We start from the raw sequence: 23,333 nt of genomic DNA, 5'->3' as shown, positions 1-23,333 counted from the left end.
GAATAAATTGTATCTCGCGCCGATGACGTGACGACTATCTTCCAACTGGCAAATCAAGGAATGAATATTATAAATATTACAAAAATTGAGCAAACGGAAAATTTCTGGGACGTCGATACTTCGATAAGAAAAATTACCTTAACGACGCTTATACAATAATGAGGGTAAAATCTTTTCGATGGCAATACGACATATTTCATTTGAAATCGTTTCTTGTACTTTCGCTCTACTGACAACCTTCTTTTTTCGACTATTCATTTCCTACTCGCTATAATGACAAGCGTCCCACAATTTCATTATTGTTATAAATTAAATAACAGAGTAAATTATTATTTACTTTAAATTACAATTGGTTGTGACTAGTGTTTCATATATGCTATGGAATGCTACACGTTAGTGAAAAGACTAATGCGGAACGGTAACCGAAGATGGGAAGGAGCGTCGCATTCCAGTGCAGTACAGTTCATTCAACCGGGTCTGTCCTTACTGCATTTGTACTACCCGCTTTTTGCGTAGGTTCCGGGTAAGGCACTGTTAAGGTTATTATTATATATATACGTGATACATGTTCCTTTTAAATTGTGAAGCTATTATTAATTTTTTTAATATTGAAAGAAAGTATGTTAAAGCAATACTCTTATTCTAGTTCTAAAGTCAACTGCATAGAACTTTCGTACGCTACACTAGTATGTGTGAGTGACTGTTATAATACGGTATTAGGGTAATGTGAAGGTTTTGTGCAGTGACCACACTGCAACTCGAATTAAAAGGAATTCATAGATTACGAATTTTCCTATTTATTCAGCAGATAAAATGCAGTTTAAAATATTTGCATCACTATGCATTCAAATGTGCATGTAATAAAATAAGGAAGAATAGACATTGTATTATATTGTATGAAATTAAATAAAAATATTTAAGACTTTCATTTTCTATTTTATAACAATGAAAATTACATAATATTTGGAAAACATAGTTGATCATATATCTTCACTAGTCGCTCTGTGAGAGCGAGAGTTGAGAGGACGTCTGCTTTCTTCATCTGAACCGTAGATTACTTCTTCATCCGAATCATTTATCATAGAAAAGGCAGGATTATCTTTAGTTATAGCAGTTTCTGAAAAAAAAAAAAATTAAAACATTATTATTACATACTAGCTGGTTATTTTGTCATCGGTCTCAGAGTATGCAAAATTTGTTGACTTTAAATAAAGTATCAAACTTAGTTCTTTATTTTACACAAAACCATTATAATAATAAAAAATAACTTTATACAAGTAGGCTTCAAAAGCCCTTTCGAATCGTAATTTTAAAAATTAAGATTATAAAGTGATAGATAGATAGATAGATACTCTTTATTGTACACAACAACAATCAACACAATAACATATTACAAAAAAAAAAAAAAATAGTGTACAAAGGCGGTCTTATCGCTAGAGTAGCGATCTCTTCCGGTCAACCTTTGCGTATATAGGACACAGCGTAGTGAAAGCGGTAGGGAAGTGTACACAGAGAAGTGACAATTAAAGTGATTTTTATTTTAAAGGTAGAGCTACCACCGATTCGAAATTTAGATTCTGTAAAGAAGAATCGGCAAGAAACTCCGCAATTATACGTTTTAGAAAATAATATGTAAACTGTGTTTTAGTGCAAAATTAGTAATATCTTGCATAAACGAGTGTCACTAAGTCCACACATCTTTATCAACTATGCAATCCTGCACCGAATAATACGCTTTATCTATTAATTTATTTTTAATAAACACTAAGTGTTGATCGAGACAGTTACAAAATTTGTTCGTGGGATTTTATTATACCTATATGCAAATACCATAAACAAGAAAGGACACGTTTACTTTGCGCAGTTGGAAACTTGGATGTTACAATTTAGTTATTTCTTCTCGTGTTTGCGGTTATTACTATTTATATCAAAACTTAAAATTATAGCAAATATAAATAGAAAACTAATCGTAGACACGAGGCTAATTATTATTATTCTCGATACAATATTTCCATTACCAGTAATATGTTAGAAATCGTGTTACATTTTAAATAATAATTCTTGTAATTGAGGTTTTGTTTAAAATTATGACGTATTCTACTCACACTTAATTGTATCGGACTTACCGCGAACAACAACATCAAATTCACTTGCAAGTTACCCGTGACCGAGGCGTCATAGTCGTCGAAGTATCGGGAATTTCAAACGATCGCGTTAAGTCCCGTAAAATTAAAGCATAGTGATCGTGTAGGTTTAAACATTCTATTCGCAATATTGATGCCTCCAATAACCATATAAAAATTCTATAAGGAGCCTTAAATTGAAAGAAAGAGAAAGAGAAGGCCTTTACCTAAACGGGTTCCACATCACAAGATATTATCTAACCATACTAACATAGACAAGGTATTACATTGTTACAATTGAAATGTAATGAAATTGGATATAAACTCTAATAGCAAAATAATGTTTTAGGTCAGTTCATAAGAGCTCATATTTATGATTTGGTCTTCAGTTCTAAATGACGTTTTTAAGACGTCAAGAAGTGGAATGGGCCACTTAATGTAGACGCAGATTCCAGCATTTCGATGAACTTACAAAAAAAAAATCACTTAAATAGAATAAAAAAATATTCATTTAGAAGTCAAACATTGACTTCACATTTACAAGTTCATTAAGAACTCTGATGCTTATAAACACAGTTTCACTGCTATCTTGGAACTTAAGAAGCCGACCGATGGCGAGATAACCATCCAACTGCTGGCTTTGAAATACACAGGCCGAAGACGGGCAGCAGCGTCTTTAGCGCAACAAAGCCAGCCCTGCGGTCGCCAACCCGCCTGCCCAGCGTGGTGACTATGGCAAAACACATGAATTCTCGCCATTTTTGGCGTGAACTTGTAAAGGCCTATGTCCAGTAGTGGACTGCGAAAGGCTGATGTGATGTGATGATGAAAAATGGGCCTCTTATGACGTCATGCTAGAATTCTATATATTAAAATACTTCATTTGGATGCCGAGTGGGAAAGAGAAAAAGAAAGGAAATATATTTAATAATCATAACTCACCATGAAAGGAACCGGCGGCCGGCGAGTAGAGGTAGGCCAGGGCGAAGAGCTGGAAGTTGAGGAGGCAGTAGAGCGCCATGAAGGGCGCGGAGGTGTCGTAGCTCTGGCGCGGGCGCGCGGCCCAGTGGTCCTGCAGCGCGGCCGCGCCCCAGCGCCGCAGCGCCAGCGCGCCGCCCGCCGGCGCCGCCGCGCCCAGCCACGCCGCCAGCACGCGCAGCCGCACGTCTGCGCCCGGGAACAAGGCTGTCGAGCAGGGCTCCCGCCGCAGGGCTCGTTCCCGGCGCGAGTCAGGGGCGAGAGCTCCCGGGGAACTAGCGGTCGGCAACGCGCTTGCGATGCCACTGGCGTCGCAGGCGTCTTTAAGCTACGGTAATCACTCACCTTCAGGTTTTTTTTTATGTCGCTAGGTCGGCAAACAAGCGTACGGCTCACCTGATGGTAAGCGATTACCGCAGCTTATAGACGCCTGCAAAACCGGAAGCATCGCAAGCGCGTTGCCGACCCAATCCCCAATCCCCCCAGGAGCTCTGGCCACCTTACTCACCAACAGGAACACAATACTGCTTGAAAACAGTATTATTTTGCTGCAATCTTCTGTAAAGTCGAAGTACTACCCCAGTCGGGCTGCTCCATATTTTGAGCAGGAAGTTCCTGCTGTGCCCTAAGGTGTGCCGTACGCTTGCTTGCCGATCTAGTTAAAAAGGTGGACAAATGCAGACTAGATTTGGTCATCTCATACCGAGTTACTTTAAAAGTCTTATTAAGACTTGTGAAGGTATTTTTAAGATTCTTTGTAGAGTTATGAAGACTTGAAGGTTTTTTAAAACTTTTTCCAAACAAATATTTCCACCAGAGAGGAACACGACACTACCAGATAGCAGTATTATTTCGCTATGATCTTCTGTACGGCTGCTCCAAATTTTAAACTTCCTGCTATGACCTATCATATCCTGTATTTTTGGCTTGAAGAACATACTAATAGGTTATTAACAATGAGTTTTATAACAGTAAGTCGATGTATGTAGCACTTTACTGTTAAACAGCGTATCTACAATACATTTGTTTTGTTTGCAAGTGAGATAACTGGGAGAGTTATTCCCCGTTTTTAATTCATTTTTACTCTCTATATCTAACCCCTTTAACGAGTAAGGAATTAGTAGCTTCTGTGATGTTACTAGTGTACCTAAGCGATGGATATTACTTAAGTTTGCATGACCAACTTTTTTCTGTGCGGGATACTGCAATTACTATGTATTGCGAGTAACTTCAAACTTATATTCTTATTTAAACTGAACTATCGAATCTAAGAAAAAAATAATTAGGTACTACGTACTTACAAAAAAAAAAAAAATAGCCATAAACAAAGATGACTATTAATTAAAATTGCTTACCGAAAAATGGCATGTTTCTTAAATCACTATACGCTTTAATAATAAGTACCAGTAGGTACAGGAAGTACAATGTTACAGCAACGAAGAACATTATTTTTACAACCTAAAACAAAAAGAAAAACATCAAACACCAGTCGTGTCGAAATTTTGTAGCGTCAGACTGAAACCTTAACGATATTATCATACTTACAGGATAATTAGGATTCATATAGTAGTTGAACGTTGGGTCGTAGTACGCGTAGTACTTCTGCCACACCGCTACAACCATGGCGGGCACCCACATCAGTCCCACTATCACTATTTTGAATAGATAGAAAGATACAAATCCTCTTTCGTTCTGAAAAAAGCACAAAATTTAATGAAGCTTTGAATGCTATTTAAATATGAAAACCTCGATATTTGTTAGACAGATAGGTTCAAACTATATTCAGTATCAAAAAGCCTGATCCAATAATATAAAGCTATATGCTGTAATACATCATGCTATATAGCGTGATGTATTTCTGTTATGGGCATTGTTTGATACCTATTAGTTATAACTTTTCTGTCTGTTGGAAATGACTACTTTTACTACACCTGTCTGAGGCCGTGGTAGAGCGCGAGCCAGGCCAGCAGCACGGCGGCCAGGAACGTCGTCTGGAACAGCGCGTCCAGTAGCGGCGCCACGCACCCGCTCGACACCAGCCGCAGCGGGAACAGCGGGTCTGCGGGCACACGTCTCACTGACTACCCGCTGTCTACACCGACGGCGCACACCTACACTCGTCTTACGAACTACCCGCTGTCTATACCGACGGCATATACCCACACCCCCCTCACTGACTACCCGCTGTCTACACCGGCGGCGCACACCTACACTCGTCTTACGAACTACCCGCTGTCTATACCGACGGCATATACCCACACCCCCCTCACTGACTACCCGCTGTCTACACCGGCGGCGCACACCTACACTCGTCTTACGAACTACCCGCTGTCTATACCGACGGCATATACCCACACCCACCTCACTGACTACCCGCTGTCTACACCGGCGGCGCACACCTACACTCGTCTTACGAACTACCCGCTGTCTATACCGACGGCATATACCCACACCCACCTCACTGACTACCCGCTGTCTACACCGACGGCGCACACCTACACTCGTCTTACGAACTACCCGCTGTCTATACCGACGGCATATGCCCACACCCCCCTCACTGACTACCCGCTGTCTACACCGACGGCGCACACCTACACTCGTCTTACGAACTACCCGCTGTCTATACCGACGGCATATACCCACACCCCCCTCACTGACTACCCGCTGTCTACACCGGCGGCGCACACCTACACTCGTCTTACGAACTACCCGCTGTCTATACCGACGGCATATACCCACACCCACCTCACTGACTACCCGCTGTCTACACCGGCGGCGCACACCTACACTCGTCTTACGAACTACCCGCTGTCTATACCGACGGCATATACCCACACCCACCTCACTGACTACCCGCTGTCTACACCGACGGCGCACACCTACACTCGTCTTACGAACTACCCGCTGTCTATACCGACGGCATATACCCACACCCCCCTCACTGACTACCCGCTGTCTACACCGACGGCGCACACCTACACTCGTCTTACGAACTACCCGCTGTCTATACCGACGGCATATACCCACACCCACCTCACTGACTACCCGCTGTCTACACCGACGGCGCACACCTACACTCGTCTTACGAACTACCCGCTGTCTATACCGACGGCATATACCCACACCCCCCTCACTGACTACCCGCTGTCTACACCGGCGGCGCACACCTACACTCGTCTTACGAACTACCCGCTGTCTATACCGACGGCATATACCCACACCCCCCTCACTGACTACCCGCTGTCTACACCGACGGCGCACACCTACACTCGTCTTACGAACTACCCGCTGTCTATACCGACGGCATATACCCACACCCCCCTCACTGACTACCCGCTGTCTACACCGGCGGCGCACACCTACACTCGTCTTACGAACTACCCGCTGTCTATACCGACGGCATATACCCACACCCCCCTCACTGACTACCCGCTGTCTACACCGGCGGCGCACACCTACACTCGTCTTACGAACTACCCGCTGTCTATACCGACGGCATATACCCACACCCCCCTCACTGACTACCCGCTGTCTACACCGACGGCGCACACCTACACTCGTCTTACGAACTACCCGCTGTCTATACCGACGGCATATGCCCACACCCCCCTCACTGACTACCCGCTGTCTACACCGACGGCGCACACCTACACTCGTCTTACGAACTACCCGCTGTCTATACCGACGGCATATACCCACACCCCCCTCACTGACTACCCGCTGTCTACACCGGCGGCGCACACCTACACTCGTCTTACGAACTACCCGCTGTCTATACCGACGGCATATACCCACACCCCCCTCACTGACTACCCGCTGTCTACACCGGCGGCGCACACCTACACTCGTCTTACGAACTACCCGCTGTCTATACCGACGGCATATACCCACACCCACCTCACTGACTACCCGCTGTCTACACCGACGGCGCACACCTACACTCGTCTTACGAACTACCCGCTGTCTATACCGACGGCATATACCCACACCCCCCTCACTGACTACCCGCTGTCTACACCGGCGGCGCACACCTACACTCGTCTTACGAACTACCCGCTGTCTATACCGACGGCATATACCCACACCCACCTCACTGACTACCCGCTGTCTACACCGACGGCGCACACCTACACTCGTCTTACGAACTACCCGCTGTCTATACCGACGGCATATACCCACACCCCCCTCACTGACTACCCGCTGTCTACACCGGCGGCGCACACCTACACTCGTCTTACGAACTACCCGCTGTCTATACCGACGGCATATACCCACACCCCCCTCACTGACTACCCGCTGTCTACACCGACGGCGCACACCTACACTCGTCTTACGAACTACCCGCTGTCTATACCGACGGCATATACCCACACCCACCTCACTGACTACCCGCTGTCTACACCGGCGGCGCACACCTACACTCGTCTTACGAACTACCCGCTGTCTATACCGACGGCATATACCCACACCCACCTCACTGACTACCCGCTGTCTGCACCGGCGGCGCACACCTACACTCGTCTTACGAACTACCCGCTGTCTATACCGACGGCATATACCCACACCCACCTCACTGACTACCCGCTGTCTACACCGGCGGCGCACACCTACACTCGTCTTACGAACTACCCGCTGTCTATACCGACGGCATATACCCACACCCACCTCACTGACTACCCGCTGTCTACACCGGCGGCGCACACCTACACTCGTCTTACGGACTACCTGCTGTCTACGCCGACGGCGTACACCTACACCCATCTAATAAATACTACATGTGATAATATGATAAATGTTTATTTATTTATTTATTTACACTTTCGCACACTAATACAAGGTTTTAACAGCATAACAAATGAAATATATAAATAAAATTTGCATCAGCTGCAACAGGCGGCCTTATCGCTAATACAGCGATCTCTTCCAGGCAACCTTTGGGCAGAGGACTAAATAAGAAGTGTGGGATGGGGCGCAAAAATGTTATGTAACATACATATGAACATAGTCACAAACGTACATGTACACCAAATATATTTACTTACATATACATAATACTTACTTACATATACATACATTCAGATATATACATATACATATATACATACATACACATACATATACATACACATACACATACATACACAAATACATATATATCAATAATAGTAAAAAAAAAAAAACCTGATAAATTTTAAATGACAGACAAAACATCATAGCATAAAGTACTCATTGAAATAAAATTGCTTGACATACATTAAGAGGATAAATACATTTCTTTTGTGAGTTTTTTAAATGTCTCTAATGTTTGAGCATTCTTTATAGACAGTGGCAATGAGTTCCAAAGTCGACAAGCTTCTACAGTAAAAGATTTAGAATAAAAGGATGTAGAATGTGCAGGGATCTTCAATATCCGGCTTTCTTTCGAACGGAGAGGCCGTTCGTGAGCATTACTGAGAAACTCAAATCGATTTTTTAAATAGTGCGGAGCAGAAGGATTGAAGAGGATAGTATAAAGAAGGGTCAATATGTGAGTATTCCTTCGAAGTCGTATAGGAAGCCACTTGAGTTTTTTTCGAAATTCAGAAACGTGGTCATATTTGCGAAGTTCAAATATAAATCGAATAAAGAGGTTTTGTAGGCGCTCAAGTTTATTTACTTGTTCCTCATTTAGATTAATAAAGCACGTATCGGCGTAATCAAGAATGGGAAGCAGAAGGGATTGCGCTATCTTTATTTTAGTGGAAATAGGGAGAAAGTTACGTAGCCTTTTTAGCAATTTCATCGAGGCAAACAATTTCCTACTTACTTCATTAACATGAGGAATCCAAGAAAGATATTTATCAAAAGTAACTCCCAAATTTTTAACCTTATCACTTATCGGTAAACAAACACCATCAATTATTAATGGCGGTAATTGCGTCCAGTTGATACGGGAAATCAACTTCTGACTGCCGACGACAATAACCTGCGTTTTTATAGGATTAACCCTTAAACCATAAGACTTACTCCATCGTTGAATAGATGTAAGATCTTTATTCAACAAATTTATACATTGCGAGATTTCACTGAGATGAGATTGTGAGTAGATTTGAAGATCATCAGCGTACAAATGACAGAGAGAAGAGATGTGATTAGTGACAGATGAAATAAAAATCGAAAATAATAGAGGGGACAACACGCCACCTTGCGGCACGCCAGCTTTACTCATACACCAGTTGGAAGAATGACCATCAATGTGTATGCGCTGCCGACGATTGTGCAAGTAATTATGAAACCAGTCAATCACTTCAGGAGATATGTTAAGTGAACTAAGTGTGGCTAGTAGTAAATCAAAATCAACAGCATTAAAAGCATTACTGAAATCAAGTAAAATTAATACTGTGACGAGTTGATTGTCCATACCTAATCTGATGTCATCTGTAATTTTAACTAAAGCAGTAGTCGTACTATGACCATGCCGAAAACCAGATTGCATAGGATTGAAGAGGTTGTGTTGAAGAAGAAAAGGAGTCATTTGTTATAATGTTTGTTAATAAATGTAGCGTATCTTCTATACAAATATGGTTGCAAAGGAGCGTGAGAGCCTCGTGGTAGGTGGTTGTAGCCTACTCGTCTTATAGGCTGATATATTGAAAGGATCACCTACATGTAACTATCTCGAGTTTTATTGCCACCAATTTAATAAAGACTTGTAAGTAATGTTAAATTTATGTCAATTGTGTAACGTACAAACGAAAGATATGAGAGATAAATCACAAATAATCAATATCATCAATCATGTGTAGAATTCAAGTCATCATTGGGAATCTAATGTTTGGTGACCTCTGAGTAATTCGCGAAAAGTAGCGCGAAGCGAATACATTTAACGGAACACCTACAATATGTTCGAGGTGTAGTTACCATTACTCATGCGATAACTACGCCATCTGGTAAAACGTAAGGAAACTTACGCTTCTGGTCCTTTATTTAACCGACTTCAAAAAAAGGAGGAGGTTACTCAATTCGACACTATATGTATTTTTTTATATATGTTCAGGGATAACTCCGTCGTTTATGAACAGTCGTTTATGATTTTGACAATTCTTTTTTTGTTGGAAAGGAGATATCCTTAGTTTGGTACCATGATAAGGAAACTAGGATCTGATGATGGGACCCCAGAGAAATCGAGGGAAACTCTCGAAAATTCGCATAACTTTTTACCGGGTGTACCGATTTTAATGATTTTCAATTTAATCGAAAGCCGATGTCTATCATGTGGTCACATTTAAATTTCATCGAGATCTGATTACAACTTTTGGAGTAATCTTTGATAATGCGTTACTTGACTCTTTTTTCGTTTACCTACGTTGTATTACTTGTCGATATAATTGAAATCGTTTTTTTTTTCATTTGCCTGCAAACTCAATTATTTCCTGATTTAGAATGCCTTAGAATGCCTTACGGACCTGACGAAACCGTAGTTCAAAATTCTATCTTAGACAATACTGTTTTTCTAGTGGAATAATTAGGTAGATATATAAATCAAAATTGTGAAAATTTTCGGTAAACCTTCTGTATTTTAGGCCGTTTTTATAGTTCCATAAATTATTGAGTCACGGGAAATATTCCGAGTATCTATATATTAGTACGTAAAACAAAAACTTTGTACCCCTTTTTACGAATTGCGCGGACGGAGGAGTATGAAATATCGCACGGAAGGAGTGCAGAACGCTAATACTTTTTTTAAATTATGCATAAATATATATTAAATCAATAAAAAAAGCATTACACACACTATAATACCATGTAGATATTTGACACACATACGCATATTATACTCTTTTGTTGATTGTCAGTCTATAGCCAAATTGAAAAATTTCAAAAAAGGTTCGTTATTTTCATTATTTTTTGGTTCAGTTAAAATTTTTAATCATGGTCGAATTTCGACCTCAAGGCGATCACTAGTATGTATTAATAAGCACATACTTATGAAAAGTGATTGAAAAAAACTGCTGTTTTTTTACAAACATCGGTCGAATTCGGTCATATTCTTCTATAGGCTTATAATAAACAGTTTTTCTTAAAATTTATAAGTAACGTCAACGGCATAGGTACTTACCATTGTAAAGTAACAATAATGGCAATAAAATAGAGAGCCACTTCTGTTCGATGGCCCAGTCTTGAGTTGAATACTTTCTCAGCGTGTGAGCGAACCAGCACTGGAAATTAGAAAACAATTGTGATATCGCGGAAAATCTAAGAAATCAAATCGATTTTACGGTTGATTATTATAGATGTGGTCTAATAGTATTCGAAATTTCTATTATAACTAGAACTGACGTTTGGTTTTTTTCGAAAATTCTAGACGCAAAATCGTTTTGATTTGAGTTCAACATAGTCCCGAAAAAATTTGACCAATTTAAATATCGGGGAAAACCCAATTAAAGGAAATTTCCGCAATAAATAGAAAACAAATCTTGGTTAAAAGTTTTCTCGCAGTGGAGTAGTTGGATTAAAAAAGTTTTTTAATCCAACACTCTGCTCTATATGTTGACGGATATATTCCCTACTATGAGTAACAATTGCTATCATAAGTGAGGTATGGTGGAGACCCACAAGGACAGACACTCAAACCGAAAAATAAATATTTGTACAAATATAAATACTCCAAGCGGGAATCGAACCTGTGACTGTCTATGTATATTATCAATAATTATTATTAGTTTAATCAAGTTAAGTTCCCTATTCTAAAAAAAATGTGTTTAAATGCTTAAAAAAAATGTTTCAAACTCACAGCCACTGTGAAAGTAGTGAGTAGGAATATAAATCTGAACCACGTCTCCATCTGTGTGAACGCTGGATTGTAGGTTTTGAACTGCAAACATACGTATACAACGTATTATTAATATGGCGTCCTTTCGTATAGGGGCATATAAATATAGGTACCTATTAGGGATTACAAGGCATATCATAGCTGAAATTATAAGTGAAAAAAAAATAATAATAATTAAACAGTAGTAAGTTACAGTTGACATCTAAATAACTTTAAAATCGGTACAAGACAAAGATGTTATAAATAACCGTATGGTATGCCTACATATCTTCGTATACATCTAAAAGGTGGATGCCAATTTAATAACATGTTGTATATTTAGCTTGTACATACATATAACATAATATCATTGCCTATGTTGACTTATTAATTAGCCTTAAATCTATTAGGATTTCGATTAATTGATTTATTTATTTATTACGAAACATCCTATATAGGGTGTATATAGGCCTCTTTATCCTTGTATTATGTCATCAATATAATAGAAATATCACGTCAGTTTATGTTGAGATAAATCAGCGCAAAGATAAAATAACGAAAATTATTATCTTTTATCTCGACTTTTGCGTCACTCGTAAATGTGCTCTACATGCTATAAGTATATGATATACATATATTAGACCTCATACTATGGCATATTTGTCACTAACATAAATGCTTGAATTCGAGAATATAAAATGACCTTTAAAGGTCTTTCTGCTCGCCGAAACCCTTCTTTTTCATGTAGGATAAGGGTCAGAGTTTAGTCGGCCATACTTCGTAATTACTATAAATGTCGTTTAGGGAAGGTCTACTCTGTGTTGATGACTCTCTATTTTGAATAATTTAATTGCTGTGTGGTTACGGATGCTGTGTGGTTACGGCATCAAAGAATATAGCCACCCCCTCTCTTCCCGTGGGTTTCGTAAGAGGCGACTAAGAGATAACACAATTCCACTCCTACCTTGGAACTTAAAAAGCCGATCGATGGCGGGATAACCATCCAACTGCTGGCTTTGAAACACACAGGCTGAAGACGGGCAGCAGCGTCTTCGGTGCGACAAAGCCAGTACTGTGGTCACCAACCCGCCTGCCCAGCGTGGTGACTATGGTCAAAACACAGGAGTTCTCGCCATTTTTGGCGTGAGCTTGTCCAGTAGTGGACTGCGAGAGGCTGTTGTGATGATGATGATGATGTGATTTTAAATAAAAATATAAAGTACATTAGACAAACATGTTACAAATTTTATCATTGTGACTAAATTAATTTAAGTCCTTTTAATCCCGTTTCGATTAAATATATGGGCGCGTATGGTGGCGCTTCTAATTTCAACTTCAACATGCCTTATTAATTTTGAAAAAACAAGCATTTTTCAACAATAATTTTATAGATTTTATTAAAAGTATATATTCAAATTAAAAATATACTTACATAGAAAACAATTTCTCTTATATGATATCGCTTATGGAACTCCTTTAGACCGTAGAATTTGACATGTAGAATGTAATGCGTATATTCTAAGGAGCCAAGATGTAGAACCATCACTTCTTCGCACACTTGTTTCGTGCACTTCAAGTGTTGGGTTCTAAAAAATATAACAAAAGATATTGAAAATGTCATGTACATGTTCACTTTCATAAAAAAAATGAACGAATATTTCAGTAAACACAGAAATACGAAAAAAAGATTAGTAGGTACCTACTCGTCGAAATACAAATGAATTCTATTTACATCAAAATTATTCTCTTTTAGTAATCTATGAAAACATACAAACAGAAATATAGACAAAATGAATACCTAGTTTTCGTTGTGTTTCAAATTCTTTATAGGTTAATTTTTAATCCTATCTTTGATTCATTTTATTGTATTGTATTTAATTCTTTTTTTAAACAAAACGACCGGAGCGATTATATTAACGGTAAAGATAAGTCTTTATCTTAAGCCCCGATAAATTTTTTTACATTACTAGTAAAATATATTTAAAAATATAAAATTAAAACATTGTAATAATCTTGGTGCAAAGTCGCGGTATTGTATTATACATTGTACTCGAACTTACCGGTTCGTTGACTCTGGCACGAGGTTGGTTGTTGTGTGATCGCTAAGAACGCCGTCGATCGATATACTGATTTGAAAACTTTTATCAAATATTTCCTCTGAAAATTCATGATTCAGATAATAAAATAATTATGTATATAATTTATACCTATAATTTTTTTTTTAATTAGAGAAATAATTTCTGTTGTAGTGGATAATTTTCAGTTACTGCAGGGTGAAGGGTGGTAAGCACCTACTTTATATATGGGGGACGAAGGGACTGGTCCACAAGTTTAAAGTCGCTCAACGTGCAATGGAACGGGCTATGCTTGGGGTCTCTCTCAAAGATAAGATTAGAAATGAGACTATCCGCGAGAGAACGAAAGTAACCGACATAGCCCACAGAATTAGCAAGTTGAAGTGGCAGTGAGCTGGCCATCTGTGTCGCAGGAATTTATATATGAAAGAAGCTTAATGCATCACGCTGCTCGAATGTGTTTTGACAGACAATTTCACTACCATGAGTGATATCGTATCGTTGGTCTATCATAATGAAATATTGGATGAGTGACGATAGTTGGTCATGATAATGAAATACTGGTCCCATATGAATTTCTTGATAAATGTTTCAATCACTCTATATATACTGTCAAAAGTGTTGGACTACTTTTAACGATCTTTACAAAACACGTGAAATATTCATATTAGTATAGGATTAGGTTATTAATATTCATATTAGGATAGGTATTGGATTTTGGCTAGGCTTTAGATTAAGAACCGTCATTTTGAAGTTAGATAAGTTTATGGTTATTTTTTTGTAACGAAATTATGTCGATAAACGGTCAAATTTGGAATTTAGATAATTCGACGGTTCTTAATCTAAAGCCTTACCTAGGATTTTTATTAATAATTTTTGATTGTACGTAAAATGACCGCTATCGCCATTTTTAAAATCCGACATTTCGGGTTGCAGATGCCACGGTCAAGGGTAAATTTTTCTTGATGTTGAATAGTAAACGAGTAACAAACTTTCATTTATACATCCATTCATCCATCCAGTGGCAGTACCCACCGTCGTCGTTGTCGGTGAGTATCTCTGCGAACAGCCACAGTTGTTGGGCGCGGGGGCCCAGCGCGGGGCTCCGCAAGTGGAAGGGCCCGCTAGAGATCGCGCTGATGTTCGACAGCACGCTTGTAGCGGACACCGACGTCGTTGACGTGGGGGACGGACCTTTATTCATTTATTTATTTAAGGCTCATCAACGCGAAAGACAGCAAACTATATCTATGGTTATTTTTTATCGAAGTAAAATTTCTTTACGCACGCTTGACTGTTGGAGTAAGCTTGTGAATGAGTGACGAGAGCGTTACGAAAAGTGTGATCGGGCGAGGCGAAAGGAGCAAGAGAGAGAGGTGCGAGCACAAATTTTCTTTCTGTCTTTCTCTCATAGCCAGTTACGTTTAGTATATCTAAGACACAGTGCGGGTCTATTGTGCATGCTAAAGAAGTTTTGCTTCAGTTGTGTGATCTAAATGACACTCGTCTTTTTTTAAATTGTTCGTGTACCCGCAATTACAGATGAGCACAACAATACAATACTGACGCTCGGATAATTATCAAATACTATTACATCTTAAAATTAGTCACTTTTAAATAATATTATATAATAGGTACATCATCACAGCCTACACAGTCCACTGCTGGACATAGGCCTCCACAAGTTTACGCCAAAAATAACGTGAACTCATGTGTTTTGCCCATAGTCACCACGCTGGGCATGCGGGTTGGTGACCGATAATAATAATAATAGGTACAATTAGCAACAAATTTTCAAAACGCTATTATTTAAGGTCATCGTAACTCTTGTACCCTCACATCTTTAGGATACCGTCAGGAGACATATACATACCACATGACAACCGAACCGCGATAAATATCAGTATGATCCGCTGGTGTAAGTAAGTACTACAAATATATTAATCGTGTCGTTTTAATGTTGTTAAACATTTGAACGTTTGCAACACGCGATTCGAATAAGTCAATATCAAACGCAACAGTCAGTCACACATACAAATATTGAGCCATTTCTTAGTTATTTGTTAAAGTATAATTGAAACCATTATTGTTTAGTAGCAATAATAGCAGTATTTCAACAAACAGCAGCAGTTCGATAAACAGACCGACATACAATATAGCGTTAAATCAAAGGCTTTGGGACTTTCAGAATTTTCATGTTAATAATTAATAATTAGTCTTGTTTTCTTCACATAATAATGGAAATACGTAAAGTCCAAAACGTGAAAATGTAGGCTACAACCGCAACTACTCTTGGATGCAGTTTTCTCATAAAGCGGTAGAGATGTGTACAACGGCGGTAGAAATAATATTTGCAGTATGACATAATCTTAACAGATGATATTAATGAACGTACGAATAAGTTTCCGCTTTAACGAATTAATCAAAAATACATAAAATAGCTAAGATAAAGTTATAGTATTTAAAATTAAAGGGGTACGACTTACGAGTATAAAAGATTATAAAAGTTCAAGCTAACCTGCTAATCCTATAAAAACACCGAGACCCAAACAAGCAAAAAATGTTATAAAACTCATAACGAATTCTCCTTTGTGCATAGAGTAAACCCTCATTTGGACAGACCTGAAAATAAAAAAAATAAAAAATAAGTAGATTATAATAATCATGTGTGTTGATTATTAAAAAAATATTTTATAGAAGTAATACCTTTCACAGCGGTCGTGGTGATATGCAGGCGCTATATATTTGTTAAACTCGCTAAATAAATCACTGAATTGTGATAGGGTATTGCGTATTTTGTTGTTCCAACCACCGGCAGGTAGATGGTAAGAGTATCCAACGTTAGCTGTATCCATGATTGCCATTAGTTTGTACTATATTTACCAACGATATACAATATATTATAAATCAAGAGACGAATTATACATTGGTGGCGTTGTAAAAAACGCTAAATACGCGAATTGTTTCCTCGCACACTTGTTTACAAGCATTATTGATTTTCGCGGGGCTTGTCATTCGGACGCCATGTTGGAAAGTGACGTGTCCCCGTTGTGTGACCTATTTTAAGTTTCATAAATTATGAAACTGTTATATCAAAATTAATTGAGCTATTGTTTTATTTTCAATATTTTTATTGAATTAATTTCTTTTTATTTTGTAAATCTTAAAATTTTAAATACAAGTCCTTCGATAGTGGTCTATGCTTTTATTGATTTTTACAGGGATAGCGCCTAAGTTTGAATGAAGTAATTGTGTGAATTGTTTTATCGTTCTATTGAGTTTTATTTTGTTAAATGAAATAATGGAATTGAATGTGATGTCAATTTTTATATTTGTATCTTCATATGACATGTATTTAATACGATAACGACACTAACGCATTAGGATAATATCCTGTAATGTTAGATGTATGATGGAATAAATAAATAAATAAATAAATAAATAAATGAAATCTTTGTGTTAAGTTTATTATCAATGTACCATTTCCTTTCATTTGAAGTAGAGCAAAACAGAACACATCTTTTTTAAAATTTAGATCAGCCCTACTGATACCTTAAACTTACAGATTTCAGCCAAATAACAGTACTCTCAAGTAGTGCTTAGTTTGGCAAAGTAGCCAGAGCTCCCGGGGAGAGCCGGGAGAGTAAGGTCGGCAACAAGCTTGTACTGCTCCTGGCATTGCAGGCGTCTATAGGCTACTGATTTTGCTTACTATTAGATTGACCGTACAATTGTTTGCATTGTGGTTAAAAGAATATAGCAATAATAATTAACTACTTAATAACAAAAAAAAAAGATTTAGCAAATAGGATTTTTTTTAATGAAAGAAAACTTTGAAACTGGTCTTTATTCATAATTTAGGTACGTTCTAGAGCAATTTAAGCTTACACACATTTCAAATTAAAGAAACGTTTCGAAACTATAACAGCCTTTAAAATTAATGACATTATGTAACTAAATAGGAACTACGATGATGTTTTAATTCACTAAAAATATATACTTAACAAATTAGTAAAATAATCGCGTGGTAATACTATATAAGGTAGTTAAAGTATAGAAGTATACAAAAAAAAAATTACAATTACAAATTCAATAATGTAAATTATAACAAAAATCTTGTGCGTAAATCAACTTAACGATAACTTGTACAGTTAGTATAGTCTATTAGCGTTTATTTATTTCTATAGTATAAGAACATTTCCATAATTCTTTACAGTTTATCAAAATTACTTACACAATATTTTTGGCTACATTTACTCTTATATTTTGGCACAACTTATAAAAATCAATAAAGTTGTAATTATACTTATCGATAACGATACGAAAACATATATATTTTTAAAAATATATTAATAACATTTTTTATATTTATTTAATACACACGCTATAAAAAGTATTTTTTTCATAATTTTTATAATAAATAAGAAAAGTCTTGTTTATGAGAGACACAGACCACCCTAAAGAAAGATAGTTGCAGTCACATATTTTACTTAGCGAACATTACTATCAATATATATCGACAATTAAATATCGACATGTCCCATCCCTACGACAAACGGGTGACATTGAAACAAAAAATCATACTGCACTAGCCGTCTGCCGCGCAACCCGCACGTTCCGCCAACTTTTGTGAAATCGAAACGGAACAAAATATTCAACATGCGGTATCCAGGTATATAGGGGATGATCTGCGATGAGAGAGCAATTTACATAAAGATTATAACGGATGTATGTTTAAAGTACATATTTAACGCAACATTACAACTGTACATTCCATATATTTCTTTAGGTATTCTTTTTATTACATTAATAAAAGCATATATTTTTATTATTAATTGAATTTAATTATTTACAAAATTTATTTAAAAAAATCAAATGTACATTTTCTCTTTCAATATAATAAGTACAAAATAAAAACATTTGAACACCTTTTATAGTCTTTTAAAACGAAAAATCTGCATTCCAACACAAATGAAGATATATAATCACAATAAATCTTTAATATTCGAATAATTATTTAAGAGAATCATAATTAATATATAATTTAATATAAATAAATATATTACAAATTTTCTTTACATTTTAAAATTTCATCTTGTCTTTTGGCGCGAATTATCGACAATGACGTAAAATTTTCCACTATCTATTTTTAGGTTTTAAGAATCTTCACAACGTTAAAAATACAGTGTTTAATATTCAATTAAATAAATATTTGAATAAACAAGTCGTTTTATTACAAACCTATTTATGTAACAATAATATACAACAAAATATAATTTTTTAAACGATTTTTACCGTCAAGTTATATAACCTCCTTTCTTCTATTTTTTAAGGTTGGACGGTGCTAAAATATTATTCTATAATTTTAAGGACTAGACGTGGTACTCGTATTTGCTTCTGTGGTCATCGTGACGTTTTCTGTCATCGCTGGTGATACTGTAGTTGTTTTTGTTTTGTTGGCGTAATCTATAAACATTAAATTTATTGGTAAGGTCCAGTGATTGTAAATACTACGAGAAATTTGAATAATGAATATGATAATAAAAATATATTTTTTGGATATATCACACGATACTTAGGTATGTTATGAACATTTCCATGTCGAAATTGTGTGTCTCTTTTGTGTTATTTCCACATTATTAATAACCGTTTAACCTATTAATAACCTTTAAAACCGTAAAAATCGGTTAAACTGTATAATACCGTTAAATTTTTTTTTACCTGTAAGAAAGTTTTTGAACCATTCATTTATTCCGTCCGCGTGTTCATCTATCCAGTTGATGCGTAGCTTCGCGGTGTCAACTATCTTCTGTAGTGTTTGAGATAGCGGTTTCAGCTCTTCTTTGTGTTGAAGAGCGAATTCTTTTAACTGTAATAACGTCAATTTAAATATTAGAAGTCTGCGCAAATGTTTTTTTTTTCAAATTAGTAATAATTGTATTACATGCCATATTAATTAAAGTCGTTAAAATTCGTTAAAAAAAATCGTTAAAATTTTTCGTAACAAAGTAGTAATGAAATTAATTATACCGTTGCAAATATAATTATTATATGTGCAAAGCTTACAAAATCTATTTAGCTCAACTGATTTGAGTATTGTCACTTATTTAGTCATATTTCTAACATTGGGTCATTGAGGTTGGGTTATATAAAATATCATGCTCAAAATCTGGAGTAGTCTGATTGATGAAGTACTTCGACCTTACAGAGGATCACAGCTAAATAATACTGCTTTGAAGTAGTGCTTTGTTCCTGTGGTGAATGAGGTGACGAGAACTCCTGGGGGGTATTGGGTGTATGTTCGGCAACGCCCTTGCAATGCTTCTCGTGTCGCAAGGGTAATAAGTTACGGTAATTGTTTAGCATCAAGAGCCGTACGTCTGTTTGCCGACCTAGTTGTATAAAAAAAGTGCACGTATCGCACGGCACGTGTCACGTATCGCACGGCAAGTGTCCCGTGTCGCACGGCACGTATCCCGTGTCGCACGGCACGTGTCCCGTGTCGCACGGCACGTGTCCCGTGTCGTACGGCACGTGTCCCGTGTCGCACGGCACGTGTCCCGTATCGCACGGCACGTGTCCCGCGTCGCGCGGCACGTGTCCCGTATCGCACGGCACGTGTCCCGCGTCGCGCGGCACGTGTCCCGTATCGCACGGCACGTGTCCCGCGTCGCGCGGCACGTGTCCCGTATCGCACGGCACGTGTCCCGCGTCGCGCGGCAGTGTCCGGCACTCACGCGCTCGAGCTCGGCGCGCGTGGTGACGGACCCGAAGGCCCCGTTGAGCACGGCCTGCAGCGCGAAGGCGTCCACGCTGGCGAAGCGGCGCTGCACGCGCTCGAAGTTCCGCAGCAGGAAGTCCTGCGCCACCCGCGAGCCGGTCCGCTCCACGCTCCACGCGCTGGGCGCGTCCTGCGCCGGCAGCTCGGTCAAACTTCGCTCCAGGAGTCTGGGGAAGAGGCAAACGTTTGCAGTTTAGCTTTGATTACATTCGAATTTTGTATTGATTAAGCCCTAGTCAGAGGGAGCCCACCTCGTATTAACAGGCTACGCTATAGTAGCCTCGAGGTGGGGAAGAGGGGAGAATTCGCGTCTACAGTTCCATATTGTATGGATTAAAACCTAGTCAGAGGAAGCCCCGGTCCACGCGCCACGCGCTGAGCGCGTCCTGCGCCGCCAGCTCCATCAAGCTCCGCTCCAACAGTTGGGGGGGGGGGGGGTAGTACACAAATGCGCTGCCGCATTCTGAGGAGCCACGTCTACAGTTGCATATAGAAAATGATCCATGTGTGACGCCAATTCGCACCATCGACAGGCTACGCTTCAGCACATTTTATGCAGGTACTGATGCTGTTATTTCAAAGGTTATTGTTTCGGAGATACAATTAGTTTATTAACTCAGGCTTGACGCTTACGCAATCAGGAGGCGAAATAAAGATAGAGGGTGCTGTGCTAGCAATTACACACTTAACCACAGACCCTAAAGATGGCGTTCTTAAATTATATATTATATCAGAAGACTTTTTTTTAATGTTTACGGGAATTTCACTGATAATGAAATTACTTTTTCGGACTTTATCGCGGTTTATTAAGTTTTTTTAAATAATCGATATTATGGATACTTTATAGCAACCTGTCTGTAATCTGTCATGTCTAAAAAATTAAATAAATTGATTTAAGCGTTCACACTCACAACGTAAGCAAGGCCTCATCCCTAACACTCGGCAGGTTGCTAATGATCAAGCTCTTGACATTCGGGTCCGTGGCGTTCAGGAACATGTCCCACATCAGGTCGAACTCCTGTCGCCCACCATACTTTACCGCCATATTGTAAACCAGGGAACGGAGGTAGGTTGGTATACTGGAAATATACAACCAATTGATACAGTTACGATCACATTCTTCTGTAACATGATCAAGTTTTATAATAAGAGAATTCGTCCTTTAAAATAAAAGTTACGGGTATGCGACCCGCAACTTTGTAGTAATTTATGTGACAAGGTTTCTCAATATTCAGCACGAAAGCAACCTCGTGGTGTAGACACATCATGAGGCACTTCCACATCACGAGGTTCTCGCCTAGGAACAACTCACAGTCCGGTGCTACAATACTCATGGGTTGTCTCCCACATCCGGCACCAGGCACTCTCCCCCAGGAACAGTTCACAGTTCAGTGCCACAATACTCACGGGTAGTCCCCCATGTCCGGCACCAGGCACTCTCCCCCGGAACAGTTCACAGTCCAGTGCCACATACTCACGGGTTGTCCCCCACGTCCGGCACCAGGCACTCTCCCCCGGAACAGTTCACAGTTCAGTGCCACAATACTCACGGGTTGTCCCCCATGTCCGGCACCAGGCACTCTCCCCCGGAACAGTTCACAGTTCAGTGCCACATACTCACGGGTTGTCCCCCATGTCCGGCCGCTGCGTCCAGTCGGAGAACAGCTGGCGCGCCCAGCGCAGACAGCGCGGCGACTCCATGAGGCACTCCCACACCACGAGGTTCTCCACCAGGAACGACTCGTTGTCGTCCTTAGGTTGGCTCAGACCGTAGTTTAACTTTTCTAGCTGCTTCTTCAGGAGCAAGTTCATGTAATCCTGTGGAACATTCATAATTATGAAATCGGGTGATTTAATTTTGATTATTTATTTAAATGGTTAAGCTGGTGATAACGTAATTCAGTTATCTATTATTTTATTATATTCACAATATTGTTTAGTATAAGTAATAGCAAAGCCTAAGATAGCATTCTGCGGTTATAATAATAAGTTATAATAATAATAATTCTTTATTTCAGACTAAAGTCCACATTGGGTTAGTACAACAAAACAAACTTAAAAAATCAATGAGTAAAAATATAAATAAAATCAAAAATAATTAAATCTAAAAATAGTAAAACATGCCTGATAATAAATGTAACCAGCAGTGGCTCCAAGATTATGTTTCAAGAAGGCCATGTTATTCAAAATCATTTCCCACACTATCTTCGAATCTTCCCCATCAATAACGCAGGTTGTTAAGCTGAGTGCATAGTTGTAGTTCAGCTGCCCGACTTTAGCTAAATTAAAGGCATCATCGATCAGCTGAGCTTTCGCTATTGGGTTCCGTCCTGTATCTGTTTTTAGAGCTGAACTCAAAAGCTCCCAATTCGCTTGATCGTAGTTTACTCGATAGTAACCTGGAAAATATAATAAATGGAATGAGATTTTTGAAGTAAAACTTTTTTACGCACGCTTAACTTTGGGAGTAAGTTAGTGAATGCGTGACAAGAGCGTTACGAAAAGTGTAATCGGGCGAGGCGAAGAAGCAAGCGGAAGAAAGAGATGCGAGCATCTATTTTGTTTCTTTCTTTCTTTCATAGCCA

General features: G+C 38.9%; 2 protein-coding genes across 2 annotated transcripts in view; both read right to left on the bottom strand.

The window, feature by feature from the left end:
* Positions 1-915: 915 nt before the first annotated feature.
* LOC123655428 (transmembrane protein 181) lies at positions 916-16,831 on the bottom strand. Its single transcript, XM_045591241.1, has 12 exons — positions 16,674-16,831; positions 16,486-16,589; positions 15,003-15,161; positions 13,953-14,049; positions 13,325-13,478; positions 11,875-11,955; positions 11,200-11,299; positions 5,033-5,160; positions 4,647-4,793; positions 4,457-4,559; positions 3,066-3,290; positions 916-1,117 (listed from the first exon to the last, which is right to left on the bottom strand). Exons 1-12 carry the CDS (start codon positions 16,829-16,831, stop codon positions 981-983), a joined length of 1,593 nt encoding a protein of 530 aa, XP_045447197.1. The 3' UTR covers positions 916-980.
* Positions 16,832-18,882: 2,051 nt separating this feature from the next.
* The window catches only part of LOC123655033 (aminopeptidase N-like), a 29,094-nt gene continuing 24,643 nt past the window's right edge, over positions 18,883-23,333 (bottom strand). Inside the window, exons 10-15 of the mRNA XM_045590881.1 lie at positions 22,873-23,147; positions 22,370-22,566; positions 21,660-21,827; positions 20,705-20,915; positions 19,689-19,836; positions 18,883-19,433 (exon numbers count right to left, since the gene is read on the bottom strand). Coding sequence (XP_045446837.1) covers positions 19,333-19,433; positions 19,689-19,836; positions 20,705-20,915; positions 21,660-21,827; positions 22,370-22,566; positions 22,873-23,147 — 1,100 coding nt within the window. The 3' untranslated portion in view covers positions 18,883-19,332. The remainder of the gene's footprint in view (positions 19,434-19,688; positions 19,837-20,704; positions 20,916-21,659; positions 21,828-22,369; positions 22,567-22,872; positions 23,148-23,333) is intronic.

Source organism: Melitaea cinxia, chromosome 7, assembly GCF_905220565.1.
Source record: "Melitaea cinxia chromosome 7, ilMelCinx1.1, whole genome shotgun sequence".
Classification (NCBI taxonomy): domain Eukaryota; kingdom Metazoa; phylum Arthropoda; class Insecta; order Lepidoptera; family Nymphalidae; genus Melitaea; species Melitaea cinxia.
This window is presented reverse-complemented; position numbering and strand designations above follow the sequence as displayed.